General features: G+C 46.2%; 1 protein-coding gene across 1 annotated transcript in view; it reads right to left on the bottom strand.

Moving 5' to 3' along the window:
- Positions 1-1923: 1923 nt before the first annotated feature.
- AP3D1 (adaptor related protein complex 3 subunit delta 1) overlaps positions 1924-14812 on the bottom strand; it is a 45815-nt gene continuing 32926 nt past the window's right edge. The window contains exons 21-32 of the mRNA XM_075443983.1: positions 14139-14212; positions 11192-11402; positions 10374-10436; positions 9640-9738; positions 8965-9114; positions 8779-8826; positions 8224-8413; positions 7037-7125; positions 5922-6007; positions 5358-5479; positions 4514-4593; positions 1924-4136 (exon numbers count right to left, since the gene is read on the bottom strand). Of these exons, the coding sequence (XP_075300098.1) occupies positions 4041-4136; positions 4514-4593; positions 5358-5479; positions 5922-6007; positions 7037-7125; positions 8224-8413; positions 8779-8826; positions 8965-9114; positions 9640-9738; positions 10374-10436; positions 11192-11402; positions 14139-14212 (1308 nt within the window). The 3' untranslated portion in view covers positions 1924-4040. The remainder of the gene's footprint in view (positions 4137-4513; positions 4594-5357; positions 5480-5921; positions 6008-7036; positions 7126-8223; positions 8414-8778; positions 8827-8964; positions 9115-9639; positions 9739-10373; positions 10437-11191; positions 11403-14138; positions 14213-14812) is intronic.

Below are 14812 nucleotides of genomic sequence, written 5' to 3'. Positions count from 1 at the left end.
CTCTGGCCCCAGCATGGTTGGAGCCGGCTCGGTTTGACGCCATCTGCACACACTTGGAAGTTTAAAGTCATAAAAAGGAGAAGCAGAGGAAAAGGCAGCTGCTGCTGCTGCTTCAAAGGGAAATTTTCGCAGACGTCAGAACAAGGGAAGCCAAACGCAGGCGCCAAGTCCCTGGGAAGCCCAGAGCCAAGCGGTGCCCGAAGCACGGCCGTTCCCCGGGGCCTGCGGAGCTCCCTCGGCCCCTCGCATCCTGCGCTCCGTCGTTCCCGTGCCGGCACCACGGGGAGGTCGGTGCTCGCTCTTCCCAGTGCCCCCAGCCCGGGAGCGTGGGACAGCACCCAGGGGCGACGGCTTCAGCTCCTTGGTCCGGGCCTCCGGCAGCGGGGATGCTCCCGAGGGCAGCCGGCGGCCGCAGCCCCAGCACAGGGAATGGCTGTTGCCCATGGAGGAGCTGGGGAAGCTGCTCCGGCATGGTGGCTGCTGAGGGCTGGTACCTCCAAGGAAGAGATGCTGCTCTGCCCAAGGCTCAGCATGGAACGGCTGCAGCCCCAGCCTCGGCGGCAGCCCTCTCCTTTCCCTGCATGGATGGCGCAGAGCACTGTTTCTTTTAGGTGCTTATTCCCAACATACTGTGGGCAAAAGTACACTTGGGTAAGGACTGATTTTCTCCGTCCAGTTGCTCAGTGAATTCTGACACAACTGAAGCGCAGAGAGCAGGGCAAGAGCCTGTCTGGCTGCTGGAAGCCAGAAGCACCCAGTGCCAGCGGCCCTGTAAGCTCGTTACCACTCCATGTTCACTCCAAGTGCTTCCCAGGTTTGGGTTTCTCCCCGTGCGCTGGCACAGACGGGGTCTGTCATCGTTTTCATCCCGACAGGTCTGCGCAGCCCCGCCGTGCAGCAGAGCAAGTGGGCAGCTCCCTGCAGGCCAGCGCAGGATTGGGGTACGGGGCTCGCCCCACATGCAGGGAACAAATGACCTGGTCCTTCCCTCCCTCCTTCCACAGCAGGAGCTTGTCTACCAACCACGGGGCCACTCGGGAAGGCAGCGCAAGCCACGGGAGCCTCTCGGTGCAGAGCTGGTACCTCCTGACCACACAGTCCTGGGTATTTTCTGTCCCAAGAGATGATTTTCACGGGTTCTGGTCTTACTGGCAACGACCAGGAGCACCAGCAAGAACAACTGTCTCTGTTCCTGCTGTGACAGGGCCTTCATCCTCATATTGCCACCACCGTGCTTCCATCACAAGTTGTACTGGATGCCAGGCTGAGAGGAGGACAGAAGTGGCTGATCTCTGTCCTTCAGGTTCCAGACATCTCATTAAGACCAGAGCTCAGGTTTTCACAACCGCTGAGATTTTAGCTGCAATTGCAATCCAAAAAAACCATGTAGCTATAACTGAAGTTGTTGGAATTCTTTTTTCCCCGCAATTTTTGCATTAGTGACAACTGTTGCTTGCGATGCTGCCTTCCAAAGGAACATTAACACCCGACAGTCTGACCACTTCGTTCATCACAACATGCAGGAATCAAAGCTTTGGTGCCTGTAAAAATCAGGTCAGTTTAAAATACAAGAGATGAAGAACGGCATCACTCCAGTCTCCCTCACTACACTTTTCTGCTCATGTACGTCACGCCTTGGAGCTGCTGCGCTGACAGAGCGGGTCCATCACACGTGCAGGGGGCAGGCACACAGGACTGGCAGAGCTCCCCTCGCCGACACACACCAGTCCCCAGTCAATAAAACCCCCCGCCCCCCGCAGTGGGGTTAGAAAGGACCCCTCACCTCCTCCAGAGCTTCTGGAACAAGATCCCTCTTAACTCCGCCAGACAGGAGCGTTCAGACCTGGGGCGCATCCACCTCACGTCTGTGGGGCCATACAAACTGGAAGGGTCTAATAAAAGGACTATTTACAAAGCCAAGAATTTAACTTTGTTTTGAAAGTTTATTGGATCATCTTGACACAAAATCATTACAGCAGCTTGTGGTATGTTGTTTTCCTTTTTTCTTTTTTTTTTTTTAAGGGAATGTTGATAGCAAATAAATTTGTGAATGTAACACACCATACAGTTTCAAAATTCTAGAATCACTGCACAGGATTCTGTAAGAGAAGACTCTACATGCTAAAGTGACAGTTTTCATCCATGAATTAAAAAAAACACTAATTGAGGAACGTTATCCTTTAAGACAATTTTAACATGTTCAGCTCCTAATACACAAACTGGCTAACCAAGGGAGGCTGACCAACACCAAAACTTACCACTTCACCGGCAGCGAAGCCTGCTGCAGACAAACTCCTGCCGCGCACAAGGGCGGTCAGAGGACAAAGCTGGTCCTAGCAATAAAACCAGGGCAGCACCTTCGCAAAAACACCCTAACGTGGGGAGAGTGGAAAGAGCCCAAGACACGCTTACGGTACAGGATGTTCACCCAAAGGATCAGATGAACGCTTCATCCTGCTCCCTGCGCAGGGTTTTAGTGCGGGGTCGGCAATGCCCGCTGGCCATGTCGGAGTGGTGGCGGTGCTGGAGAAGTGCAGAGCAACCCAGCTCCTCGCTGGGGACCCTTTCGGTAACGGCAACCAAACAGTTCTTGACCTGTGCCTCAAAGCAAAACCGTTCGAGTGCGTTCTCAGTCTGCTGGGTACGGAACAGCAAGTGAAAGAACTGGAGGGGGAATCAAAAGCAAGAGATTTGGGGGAAGAACATCAACTAAGCATCTCTGAAGGACACAGTGACGCCCCTTTCCAGTCCGTGATTCCACAAAATTTCAATAGTGCAGAATGGGCTCCACTTTGCAGACTCTCCCTCTCCTCCCCCCAGCGTCACCTCCTGCAGAGACGAGTGTGCAGCTCCTCCCCAAGCCCACCCTCCTGCCCACTGGGCAGGGAGAGCTCTGCTGCAGGGACCCAGACACTCACAGACCCCGCCACGCAGGGACCCCGCCACACTGGTGCTGCTGAATGCACACCCGCTGCTGTGAGGGCAGGGCCCCGGGAGCTACGGGGACAACCGAGACAGCGCGGCATCTCCGAGTCCACAGCACAGAGGGAGGGGACCGGGCTGTGTCTGCAAACTGTTCAGAGTGCAAGGGATTACACGCGCGGGCCTTTCTCTAACCTGGTAGTGGTCAACCTCCGCTGGTGAGCAAAATGATATAAAAAAAAAAAGCAGGAACAGACCCCTTTGGATTTCCAGTTTCTTGCTACACCCTAACTTTTCCGGAATGTGAAATTTCAGTGGACTCACAAAACACATCAGCAGAGACTGCTCCAAGCGGAGAGGCGTGACAGACTCCACGTGCACGGGTGGTCAACAGAAGCAGAGAACCAAACAGTAACCCTTTCAGCCTGTTTCATGCATTCACTCTCTACTCTTTCACCTGTCACTAAAAGAAGGTTAAGGCTCAAGGCAACTACTACAAACAGAAACTGAACCATCCTAGTTCTCACAGGGCTCATTTGGATTAGCTCAAGGAGACAGAGGATGTTTATACGCTGATCACAATAGATCTTGAGATAATAATAATAATAAATCATATTAAAAAAAAACAACACAGAGGCCTTCAGGTCCAGCACCAGCCTCTGCTAGAAATATACATCGACTATAGCAGCCCTGAAGACATATTCCATGGCTAAGGATCAAGTCCGCCTTTCCTGGCAATCAGCACAAGCGACAGACTCTGTGCTACTGTTGATAAAGTTCTGCTCAGTCCACCGTCCCACGCAGATGGCAAGGTTTACGGGATCGTCACGAGCTGCTGAATAAATAGCGCCTCACCCATCCCTCCCTCCCTCCTGCAGTCATGTCATCAGGATCTCTTTGGGCTAAAAAGGGTTAACACCACAGTTCGTAAAAAGTTTTGAAATAAAAAGGTAACATACAGCCTTAAAATGTCTAAACTGCAAACAATGGTGGAGTTAACTGAAAAGCACGTGCCCCAGGATAGTACATGCGTACGAGGGAGAAACTTAACACGTGGGTCTGCTCATCTTTACACGTTAGGTGTGTTTCTTGTCGCTGGAGTATTTTGTAAGGAATATTCAGCACTTGGACAATGTCTCTTTCATCTCATCCAACAAGTTGCTAAGCAGGGTAGAATCATTACATTTTCCATCTATGGATACAGAATTCTCTCCCTTGGAAAGAAAGAGAAAAAAGAAATCCATTAGCTCCTCTTCTAAGCAGGGACAGCTTTATTTCCAGCCCAGCTCAGGGACTGGAAACAGCCAGTGGAGCCTGCACAGGAACGAAGCAGGCTGAGCTGAGCAGTCCGTTGGGGGAAGCTGTCAGGGCTCCTACCCACCAGGCATGCGCCGGGCAAGAGCAAGCCCACGGGGAGGTACAAGCTCAGTAGGAGCACAGGCAAAACTGTTAGATGGGCCACAGGAATTCAACGGCCCGTGGTGTCCCTGGATGATTTAGACAGGGATATTTCCCTCTTTCTGTTAAGACAGGAAAGGCTGCAGATTCAGCTTCTCTCAGGTCTTGTCTCAGACCGGTACAATGCTCTCACCTTTTTTACCAGTAGGCAGACGTGATGGCCTTGGATAGAACGACTGTACATGGATGCACACGAATCAACGCGTTCCACAACTATAAAGAAAGCGAGAGTTCTCATTTAGTGGGACAACTTTTTAAAACAAGCTTTGCTTCCCGTGAAGAGGAACTACTGCTGTGTCTGGCCTCAGGGAACAGACGCTTCTACTGAGAGAGGGAGAAGGAAGCCATGGTTAAAGACGATGTACGTGCCTGGCTCCTCCCAGCTCCTATCTGGGATATTTCACAATAACGAGGTTAGTCATTTGTCTTTTAAGTAAGCTGCAAATGTTTTGTGGCAAAAATGCTGACCAGAACGTACATCTCTTCCCCAGAAATACTTTCAGTGAGGCAGTATCTGATGCATACACCAGAGCACAACAAAACAGCCATTTGTTTTGCTTCATCCAGTACTTGTGTTTAATTACTAAGTCCAAATTTGAATAGCTCATGCCCTCCCCTACTGAAACGAAGCACCGGGGAAAGAGGCAGGCTGAAGCACTGAAGATCAAACACACCCTCCGGGGAACAGTTACAGCCCAAACTATAAGCAAGCTGCTCCCGTGATACTTGCCACGTGCCTCGCTGGACTGGCGGAAAGCCACAGAGACAGAAGGAGAGTTCATTTGGAAGAATACTGCATGCTTTGAGGATACCAATGTATTACAAAACCGGAAAAAAACTCCTCTCCCAAATTTATTTCATGTGGACCTCACCTGCTTCTGTCATTGTTGAGGCCACGGAGTGTTGCATTTGCCATGCACAGCAGGAATTGTAGAATACAGAATTTTACAGAAGGTTCTGTATCAAGGAAGACTCACCTGAAAAATGATGATGAAAACAGATCTTTGCCAGTAGATGTTGGAAAGAAATGCTAATTCCATCTACTTTAATAGAGCTCATGTGCAGATCTCCAGACTCTAGGAGCTTGGCAAACGCATCACTGCAAAACAGGAAGGAAAGTAAACACTCGGACTAGAAATTCAAGTGTCATCTGCCACACCAGCCCCATGCAGACCTTGAGACATCTCAGGATGCAGAAGTCTAAGTACTACCACGCTCTCGGAACATGAGTTTACAGCAAGTAAGTGAACCATACTCCAGACTCCACTGGAGTACCCTAAGACCTCAACCAGAGCTACTTCCACACGACCTCTGGCAGCCTACAGGGCACAGAGCTCCTTCTTCAGAATCTCTCAAAATATGTTGCCGGGCATATTTTAACAGTCAAACATTACACAAGATAACTGAACTGTAACCAAAGCAATCACAAGCAGCCAAAGTCACAAGCATGCTGTGTATCTTGCAGAGACGGCCTGCAGCCAAAGCTCAGCTCCACATGGGCAGCAAAAGCACCAACGTCGTGCCCCCTAAATGGCACTTACCTATAGCAAGGCGTCGTGATCAAGTATGAAGCGCAACTGAAGTGCAATTTGAAATCTAGTTTTTCATGGGTTGAACCTTCATCATTCTGCAACAGGTCAAAGGAAAGGAGATGAACGGGAGCCCCAAGGCAGCAAGAGGCGGCACCACCCCCACCTACCAAACAGGCACCGATGAAGACTTCAGGGCTCGATTCCCTGGGGCTGGGCCTCAAGGAGCAGTCTGAGAATGACCATCACGCTACATCAGGCCACCCAGAGACAAGATTTGGGTAGCTGGGTTGATACACACCCCTACAGCAGATAAGGGATGCAACTGGAGGGATCTGGCTGTATTTTCCATTGCACCTTGCTGAAATGTATTGAGCAGACTGAATTTAAAGTAACACTTGGAAATGTCATTTTACAGTTCACTATTTCCCAAGCAAAATAATAAACTAGTATCTCCCAGATTCTTAGGCACTGAAAATAGGACTAGTACACTATTTTTAGGAAACCCTTAAAATAGAGATAATGGCTGACTCAGAAGTAGCCACAATTGTCTCCATTCAGTTCCTTCGAGCTGTTCACATAGCTCCTTCATTAATAATTTTACTGAAATAAGATTAGAAACCCACATAGTCTTATACAGGCCGATACTTACTAAACAATGCCTCCAGCTAACCTCACTCATATCTGGGTTTCCATCCTTACTACCTGTATCTACTTCTTCTTACTATTTTTCCAGCCTTGTACCAGGTAGCAGTGTCCAGCTGATCTCTGGATAACCGAGATCAGCAGCAACAGACTCAGGCTGCATCTCTCACTAGCTGCTTCACCGCCCCTCCCCAGCAGATGCACCACGGCAGTGATTTTCTAGCTGACCATGTGGCAGATGTTTCAGGCTGCATTGCTCACACACTGCCAGGAATGACAATTTCGGACATGCTTACGCAGTATTTGGGACGCTCTTTGCACAAGATGTCATGTAGAAATACTTCTCACATCACAGAATGGGCTGGTGCAGCAGAGATGAAATGATGCCTAAAAAAGCTCTAAAGCAGTGCCTCCCACCCAAGTCAAGCTCCCTTATGCAGTTCCAAAGGAAGCAGAAGCACAGAGTTTAAAGCTGCACTTACTTTGACTATAAAGGACAGTGTTCCTTTTAACTTCTGAGCCATAACAATACTCTGAAGTGTAAACACAAACTGGGCTTCATTAGAGATTCCTAGCATGAAGAGAGGAGAGCGAGAAGTCAGGTCAGAAAATGGTTTCCATATCTAAGTAATGGTTAGAATAAATGGATCAGTAGCAGCTAAGCTTTATGTACTGACTATTTTTGAACCAAGTTTGGAGTTTTCCATGCAGTTGGAAGAGAGTTATACGCACAATTCCTGTTGTGAAATAACAGTGTTGTTACAGCACTTAGCTCTTGGGTCTCTGAAAAGCAGCAGCGATAGCTGGCATCTGTAGAGGTGATCGAGCGAGTGCCTGGGCAAAGTATGTCACAGTGGCAATATATTTAAACTGTTTCTATTACTTGTATTTTCCAGTTGTTTTCAGAACTAACTCAAATTCTGTTTCTCTCTGGTTTTCTTCTAATATACAAGTGCCTTATACAGAGTAAAAAAAAAAATACTCCACTGCTTTCCATGGGGGATAAAAATACACCCAGAAGCTAATAAATCCCAGAAGACTTCTGTGAGCTGTTTCAGTATTCACATCAACTCTTCCATGAAGGAACTGAAATTCAAAGTAGTTCAGCGATTCAACTGTATTACTGTACTAAGTATTATCCTTCATCTCCGTGTGTAACACTTCTTAAGGGCTTAGCTCCCCCTTCCCCTCCAAATAAGCACATGCTTATCATTAACTTTCACTGCATGTGGTCTCTGTCATTAAAATGGAGGGACAATAGCGCAAGAATAAATTCAGAGCAGATTCTAGCGGTTCAAGAACCTATAGCTTTGTTTCATTTTCAATCTCTTAGCAATCTCCTCAGGAATTTGGGATTCCTGTAGCCAGCGATGCTGACACGTTCAAGGCTGGGCCAGCCTGCAGTCACTTGAAAAAGGACCTCAGACATTTGGACTCCCAGCCCTACGTTACAGGCTTTGCTCTTGCTGTACAGAACCGCCTGCGTTTATAGCCACACTGTAAGAAGGCTTATCCTCTCCAGTGAGCTGTGAGCAAGCCCAGTGAACACCCAGGCAGAGGGACATGTCTGTCTGGAAAACAAGCAGCAAGAAGTTCAGACAATTCTTTCCACAGGAGGGCAGTGCAGGACTAGCCATACTCCAAAAACTCTCTGCAAAGCTGCGCATACCAGGGGGTAGCTGGAAGGGCACAGGTATCCCATCATGTACTGATGATCCTTCTGGTCGGAGCATTTTAGTGTTGAGAGAGTCCAGGACATTTAGTTCCATGCTCTTCAGGAAGCTAGTGCTTTTGTTTTCAAAGATAACAGAGACAGTAACTTGACTATCATTCTGTAGGTTTCCTTGAATATCGTAGGTCTGCAAACGAAGAAAAAAAAAAAATCACAGGAAAGACTGACAAACCTCAAACAGCAAAGCATCAGAACAGAACACAGCATCAGAATAAAGAAAGCCACAAAAAGAAGGTAATTTGGTAGAGACACAGGATAACGGAAAGCACACTGGTGGTCAGCTCCACAGTACCGCTACATAGTAAACTTGCTAAGTGGGACATCCAAAGGAATGGAAATGGAGCTTTGTTATGTTTCTACCTCCTGGGATTTAAACAGTTCTTCAGTTAACTGTTGTCTACATAAAGTCCCTATACTATCCACAGGGTATCCCCTCTTTTGCTAAAGAACACAACAAGAGAAGACATCTGGACTTGAACACCAAAAACTCACCATTTTAATGTATGGATTTTCAGCGAGAAGGCGGTAACTGGACATAGGCTGAAAAACAAGAAAGAAATCACAGTCACAATGTAACTAATTTCTGTGAAAAGAGCTTGCCTTCTCCTTCCTCCCAAAAACAGTTTAGCTCCTGCCTTTTCCCCATGGCAAGCGCTCCCAGCGCCCACAGCTACTCACTGGTAGCGGTTCATCATCTAGTGTTCCATTCTGCACCGACCCTGCTGTCTCCTCCTCACTGTGATGACTCTTCTTTTTGGATTTCTTTTTATCCTTTGATTTCTCTTCTTTCTCTTTCTTGTGCTTCTTCTTCTTATGCTTGGAGGATTTCTACCAAGAACACCATGAAACTACAACAAACCCTTAAAGACACGCTATATTTCTAGCCATTAAATCAAGACACCCCCCCACCAATCTTTCAAACTGTAGACTCTCATGCTACGCAGCCTTCTGCATGACTCAGTAAAGTTTCCTATGACTGCAGAAACCCAAAACAGAGCTCCCACTCCTTAAATCCTATCGTCATTCCGTGTGGAGTCCCCGTAAGCCCTTGCTCCCCGCTCAGATGACAATACCTTAACCCAAAGCAGCCTGGGATCAGAAGGCGGCCAAATCTCTTCAACTGTTTGGAAGCTCAGCTTTAAAAATGCTGCCTGACCCTTGGCTCAAGGACCAACCAAACCTCACTGTGAAGTGTTTACGGCTCCTCAAGGGCACAACATCCCACTGCTGCCTATCTGCAGGTGGTCACCACACTGACGAGGATGCTGTTGGTAATTCCTGTGTCCTTCTTTTTAAGGAACACAAAACACTAGGAGAATACGGCTAAGGGTGTCAGCAACTTCAACCACTTACCTTTCCTTCATCATCCTCCTCCTCATCTCGCTCTTCCCTTTCTTCCTTTTTCACCTCTTGAGGTTCAGCCACAACAGCAGCACCCACTTCAGGCTCGCTCTGAGTAGATTAGCAGAAAGACTATGCCACTAATGGAACGCAGTGATTCCACAACTGAATCCCACACCAAAAGAAACCTTTGCAGTGACACTCCCCCCCACATCAACTGTTATTTCAAAAATTACGTTATACTAGCAAGGTACCAAACTGTTCATTTTATGCCTCTGAAACCCAGCAAATACGATCACCTGAGGACAGATACAAAAGACTTCCTCCAAGGAATCTATCCCATTATATTCCCTGTCTCTTTCTCTCAAATCTCCTATCAAAATTCATGCAACTTTCTTTCAGACTGCGTGTCTCATGTCCATTAATATTGCCAGTGTCTAGCTCATACTAGGAAATAAAACCACACACTAATAATATAATATTAAAAACCACCAATAGTATTAAAATCCTCCAAGCCTGTAGCTGCATCTGGATTTCTACCCATTGATCTGCATAGCAGGAGGAGCATGAAAACTCTCATTACAGTGTCTGTAAACTGGGGAGATAAAATGTCATTGCTTCATAGCAGTAGGCTGGGGAGATGAAGCCCATCGTTCCCTTCGCTCCCGCAGCATGACAAAGCACTCCTATCGCAGCTAAGACGCAATCATAAGAACAGGTTTCCTGTGACGTGGTAAGATGTCTACCTGTGGCTGGGCAGTGGAAGCAGGTGGTGGAGCAGTGGACAGCCAGAAATCCAAGTCATCCCCCTGAATTTCAAGAGAAAACAAAACCATTACGGTTGTTTTGATACCACTCTTCAGAAAAATAAAAAAAACACCCATCAATTAAATTAAAACCTTAGGTTTTCATGGAAACGCATCACTCCAGAATGCTCATACACAGATGCCGTGATATATTTAGGAGCAAATAGTTCAAGCAGCTTCAGCCTTTGAGCACACTTCCAAACCTGGACAACAGTTGACAGTAACTGCGAACTACCCTGTGTATCACAATGTCTAGAGGCATTCCAAGCACAGTGGCTGCATCTTAAGAGGAAAAGTGCACCTCTGTGGAGTCGTTAACAAGAAGGATACTTCAAGTCTTCAGAGTAACTGACAACTCATGTCAGGTTTTATAATTGAAAGATTCTGAAGTACATGGGGGACAGGATATAGAACAAAAGTGAGCTGCAGATATTTTGCTAAAGAGTTCCTCGTTTCAATAACAGACAAAGTATCAGTAAACTCAGCTTCCAAATTAGGTCTGGAAGATCTGCTGCATAGGCTGCAGTAAGCTGAATTCTGCTAACTTACGAGGCTAAGTAAATGTTACTTTTAATAACAGAAATCTTTAAACACCTGCTCTTACGGTTGTAAAAATTTAAGGAAATAAGTTTGAAAACATTCAGCTGTTTGAATTGTCAAATGTGACTGTTCCTAAGCAACACACACAGCAATAAATATGGCCCATATTTATGGGCCATATGGCAGTTTCTAAAATCATGCAAGTCTTGGAGAATTACCTTTTTTTCTTCTTCTTCCTCCTCCTCTACTACTTTTTTCTCTTTCTCTTTCTTCTTTCCTTTGTCTCTCTCTTTTTCTTTGTGTTTCTTCTCCTTCTTTTTGGGTTTCTTGCTCTTCTTCTCTGCTAGGGGAGCTTCCGAGTCTGGTGACTTCAGGGTCTCAACATTTCTGTGTCTCTGCACTGGCAGCTTCTCACTGTCTGCTAAGGGTCTTAAAAATAAAGAGACCATTACCCTTCTGCAAACAGTCTCCCTTAGCTCAGACTATCTGCTGGATGTCCAAGACAATATACGCTTTGTTTTTAAAGAGTTGGGCCCCAAAACCTTAAATCAGCCCATACTTTTGTACCTGAAGTTCGTTTATGTAACTGCAGACACCACCCTCGTGGATTAGAAGTTAACAGAAACATTTTGAAGGCGACAGAGCCAAACTCTTGCTGACACCTGACCACTCTTAAAAGTGATAACTACAGACTTGCAGGCTGAGTAACACCTACAGAAGAATACAGACATGCAGCGTTATGCTGCATTTCTGTGACACCACTCTCAAACCAAGAGCAAAGATTAAACAGCAGGAAGCACTTGCAACAGTGTGGAAATTCAAGCAATGCAAAGACAGCATGGCTCAAACAGCCCTTGAAGGGCGTTGGTTTTGCTGTTATTGATGAATAGATCACTCCAACTGGAAGTTATTTCAAGCAATAAACTGTTTCATTTCAGAAGTTTATGCTATGAACCTGTACTCTACCATTACATTTTAAAAGTCGTGTTTAATTTCAGATACTTGTTTCCAAAAAGCATCAGTAGCAGCTCAGATCTACACTCTAGCCCAAATCCATCCCTTGAGGGGGGAAAAAAAAAAAAAGACCACAGAAATGTCTCCATTCTTATCAAAGACTGTCATAGAATCACAGACTCATAGAATGCTTTGGGTTAGAAGGGAGGTTCCAAGGCCATCCAGTCCAGCCCCCTGCCACGAGCAGGGACATCTTCAGCCGGATCAGGCTGCTCAGAGCCCCGTCCAACCTGACCTTGACTGTTTCCAGGGATGCGGCATCTCCCACCTCTCTGGGCAACCTGTGCCAGGGCTCACCACTTTCAGCATAAAAAATTTCTTCCTTACATCCAGTCTAAATCTACCCTCTTTCAGTTTAGAGCCATTACTCCTTGTCCTATTGCAACAGGCCTCGCTAAAAAGTTTGTCCCCATCTTTCTTATAAACCCCCTTTAAGTACTGAAGTACTTCAAGTACTGAAAACTGTCCAGAAATCCGTGAGTTCACCAGTTGCCACTTTTTCTATTTCTACAGCTTTCACTTAACATTGGTTTTCATGTTTGAGCAGCAAACACCTGTTCAGGAAGATTTCTAAGGGTCTCACCTGCCTTAACTTTTTTGCTTATTGCCTGAAGAACCAGACCAAATTCATTTTTTACTTTGAAACAAACACTGCAAGGGCAAGATGGACCCCCCATCTGTTTGAGGAGTAAACAGATCTCATCTTTAAGCGATTTCACATATACTTCTAAAGGAACAGGGATCGATGCTGAACAATGCAACAGACTCACACTAATTTGAGAGTTAACGATTTCAACAGTTTCACCACCCTTCCAGTATTTACGCTGTCCACTGAAACCAACCAACCTGACAAAGCAGGTCAACCCCTTAGCAATACGTTCTTACCTGGAAGGCTTCCCTGAAACCAGACTGCATGCGAGCGTGACACAGACATAGCAGTGCAAGCACAGAAAGAAAGAGAGAGGACAGACATGAGAAAACGTGACAGGAGAGCACACTGACGCATATGAAATGAAGGAGAATGGATGGAAACAACACAAAAGCCCAAGGATGCCTCCTGGAGCACAGTGTTCAGAAACTGCTCAGTGTTTTCTAAGCCTGTCACGCAAATACAAGGTCTACAGTCAGAAATTAATTTCCTTTTATACATTTGTCCACTGCAGATTCAGAGGAATGTGACCAGTTCATGAAAAAACGAAGTTTTTCAGAAACTATTCTTTTACTTTTTAACAATGCTATGTCATTTTTTTGCAAGGTACCAAGGGGCCAAACCCCTACAGATTTGAAAATTGCAGAGAATGGCACAGACTTTAAACTGAAGCATTAGAGAGAGAGAGATACTACACACACACACACACACGTGTGCCTGCACACAGTCTTCAGAACTTTACAGAAGGCATCCATGGACCACAAATCAGCAACTATTTTTAGTGTGGTGATTTTGTAAAACAGCAACTAAAAAAAAAAATCTCCGTGGGAAATACTTAACATGCCACTGCTAATTATCCCGTGGCATGAAGGGATTCAGAGTCTGCTGCGCTGCAGCCTGGGGTGCTGGTAAACAGCTCCAGCAGCTGGATGGGGACCAGACTCCAGTCAAACTTATGATATGTGGTTCACTCAATCACATTAGAACAACATTTTTCAACAGTGGCATCACATTAAAATATCCACAGGGCTACAGGGATGCTAGGAACTGGCTGTTACTGGTCAGATTATCACAACACAGAACATACAGGCTTGCCATGCATACAGGGATTCTCAGACAAACACAGACGAAAACAGGTTACACTCAGTGCCAGTGCAGGTGAGGTCAGAGAGATACTGGTACACCAAAAAGCTCAGACTAACTCTCTCACATCTGATCCCAGCTACGCTGCCTGTGCTTTCAGACTCAATTCAGTCACACAAAATGGTTCCCCTGCCCCTCCCAAAACCCGGGCTGCTTCAGCAGTTTAGCTTTTATCATCTGTGCTGCAGTGGGAACCCAAGCCTGGATGATCACCTAAGGTTACATCCAAGGCATGGCGAGAAACTTTGTCTTTTCACCTAGTGGACTGTAGATAGTGCCTTTGCCAGTTTAGCCCCAGACCTGCCCTCATGCATTCTGGCTAATAATGAAGTAAATTCACATACAAAGCTGTCACTTACTTATCCAGATCTATATCAAGTGCCTTATATGGATCGTTGGGATCTTTGTCATCTTCATCACTGGGCAAGGCATTCTGCAGGAAAGAGAAAGAGGCCATCCACTGAAGCAGCGAACCACTGGCAATTCTGGAACTAAAGCTCTACATCCCCCAGATCAGTCTTTTACCATTAACCCCGGAACGGGCCAGCTTGCAGCCAGGCACAGTAAGCTACAGGAACAATGCACTTTAATGCAGCATCTAGTTACAAGATTAATTTAGAACAGAAAAGCATTCCTCATAAACTGCAGAATTTGAATTGCTGCTGTTTGGTTTTGATTAAAGGAAATTTTAGGAACAAATACAAATGCCATCATTAGCATGCGCAATTAACTCTAATCAGCTGCAAACGTGCTGACTAGACAGCAAGTTAATGTCAAAGCGAAGCAGCAGAGCAACTATTGGGACTATTTGGACAGCATTACTTTTATAGCAGAGATGCATATTGCTTGTTTTGTTTGGAGTTTTTTTTAATAGCTTCAGTGGCAATTTTTGTCTTTTTGTGCACAAAAAGACAATCATTTCCCTCCCTGCAAAGAACAGCCTAGGACCGTCTCAGTCATTTCTTGAACAGCTTTGCAAGAAATCAGAGCTTTTGAACTGCGACAATACAGGCTGGCTGGCAATTCTCAGGGA

The sequence above is a fragment of the Opisthocomus hoazin genome, chromosome 27, assembly GCF_030867145.1.
Source record: "Opisthocomus hoazin isolate bOpiHoa1 chromosome 27, bOpiHoa1.hap1, whole genome shotgun sequence".
In the NCBI taxonomy this organism is placed as follows: Eukaryota; Metazoa; Chordata; class Aves; order Opisthocomiformes; family Opisthocomidae; genus Opisthocomus; species Opisthocomus hoazin.
Note: the sequence above shows the minus strand (reverse complement) of the source record. Positions and strands in the feature narration are given on the sequence as shown.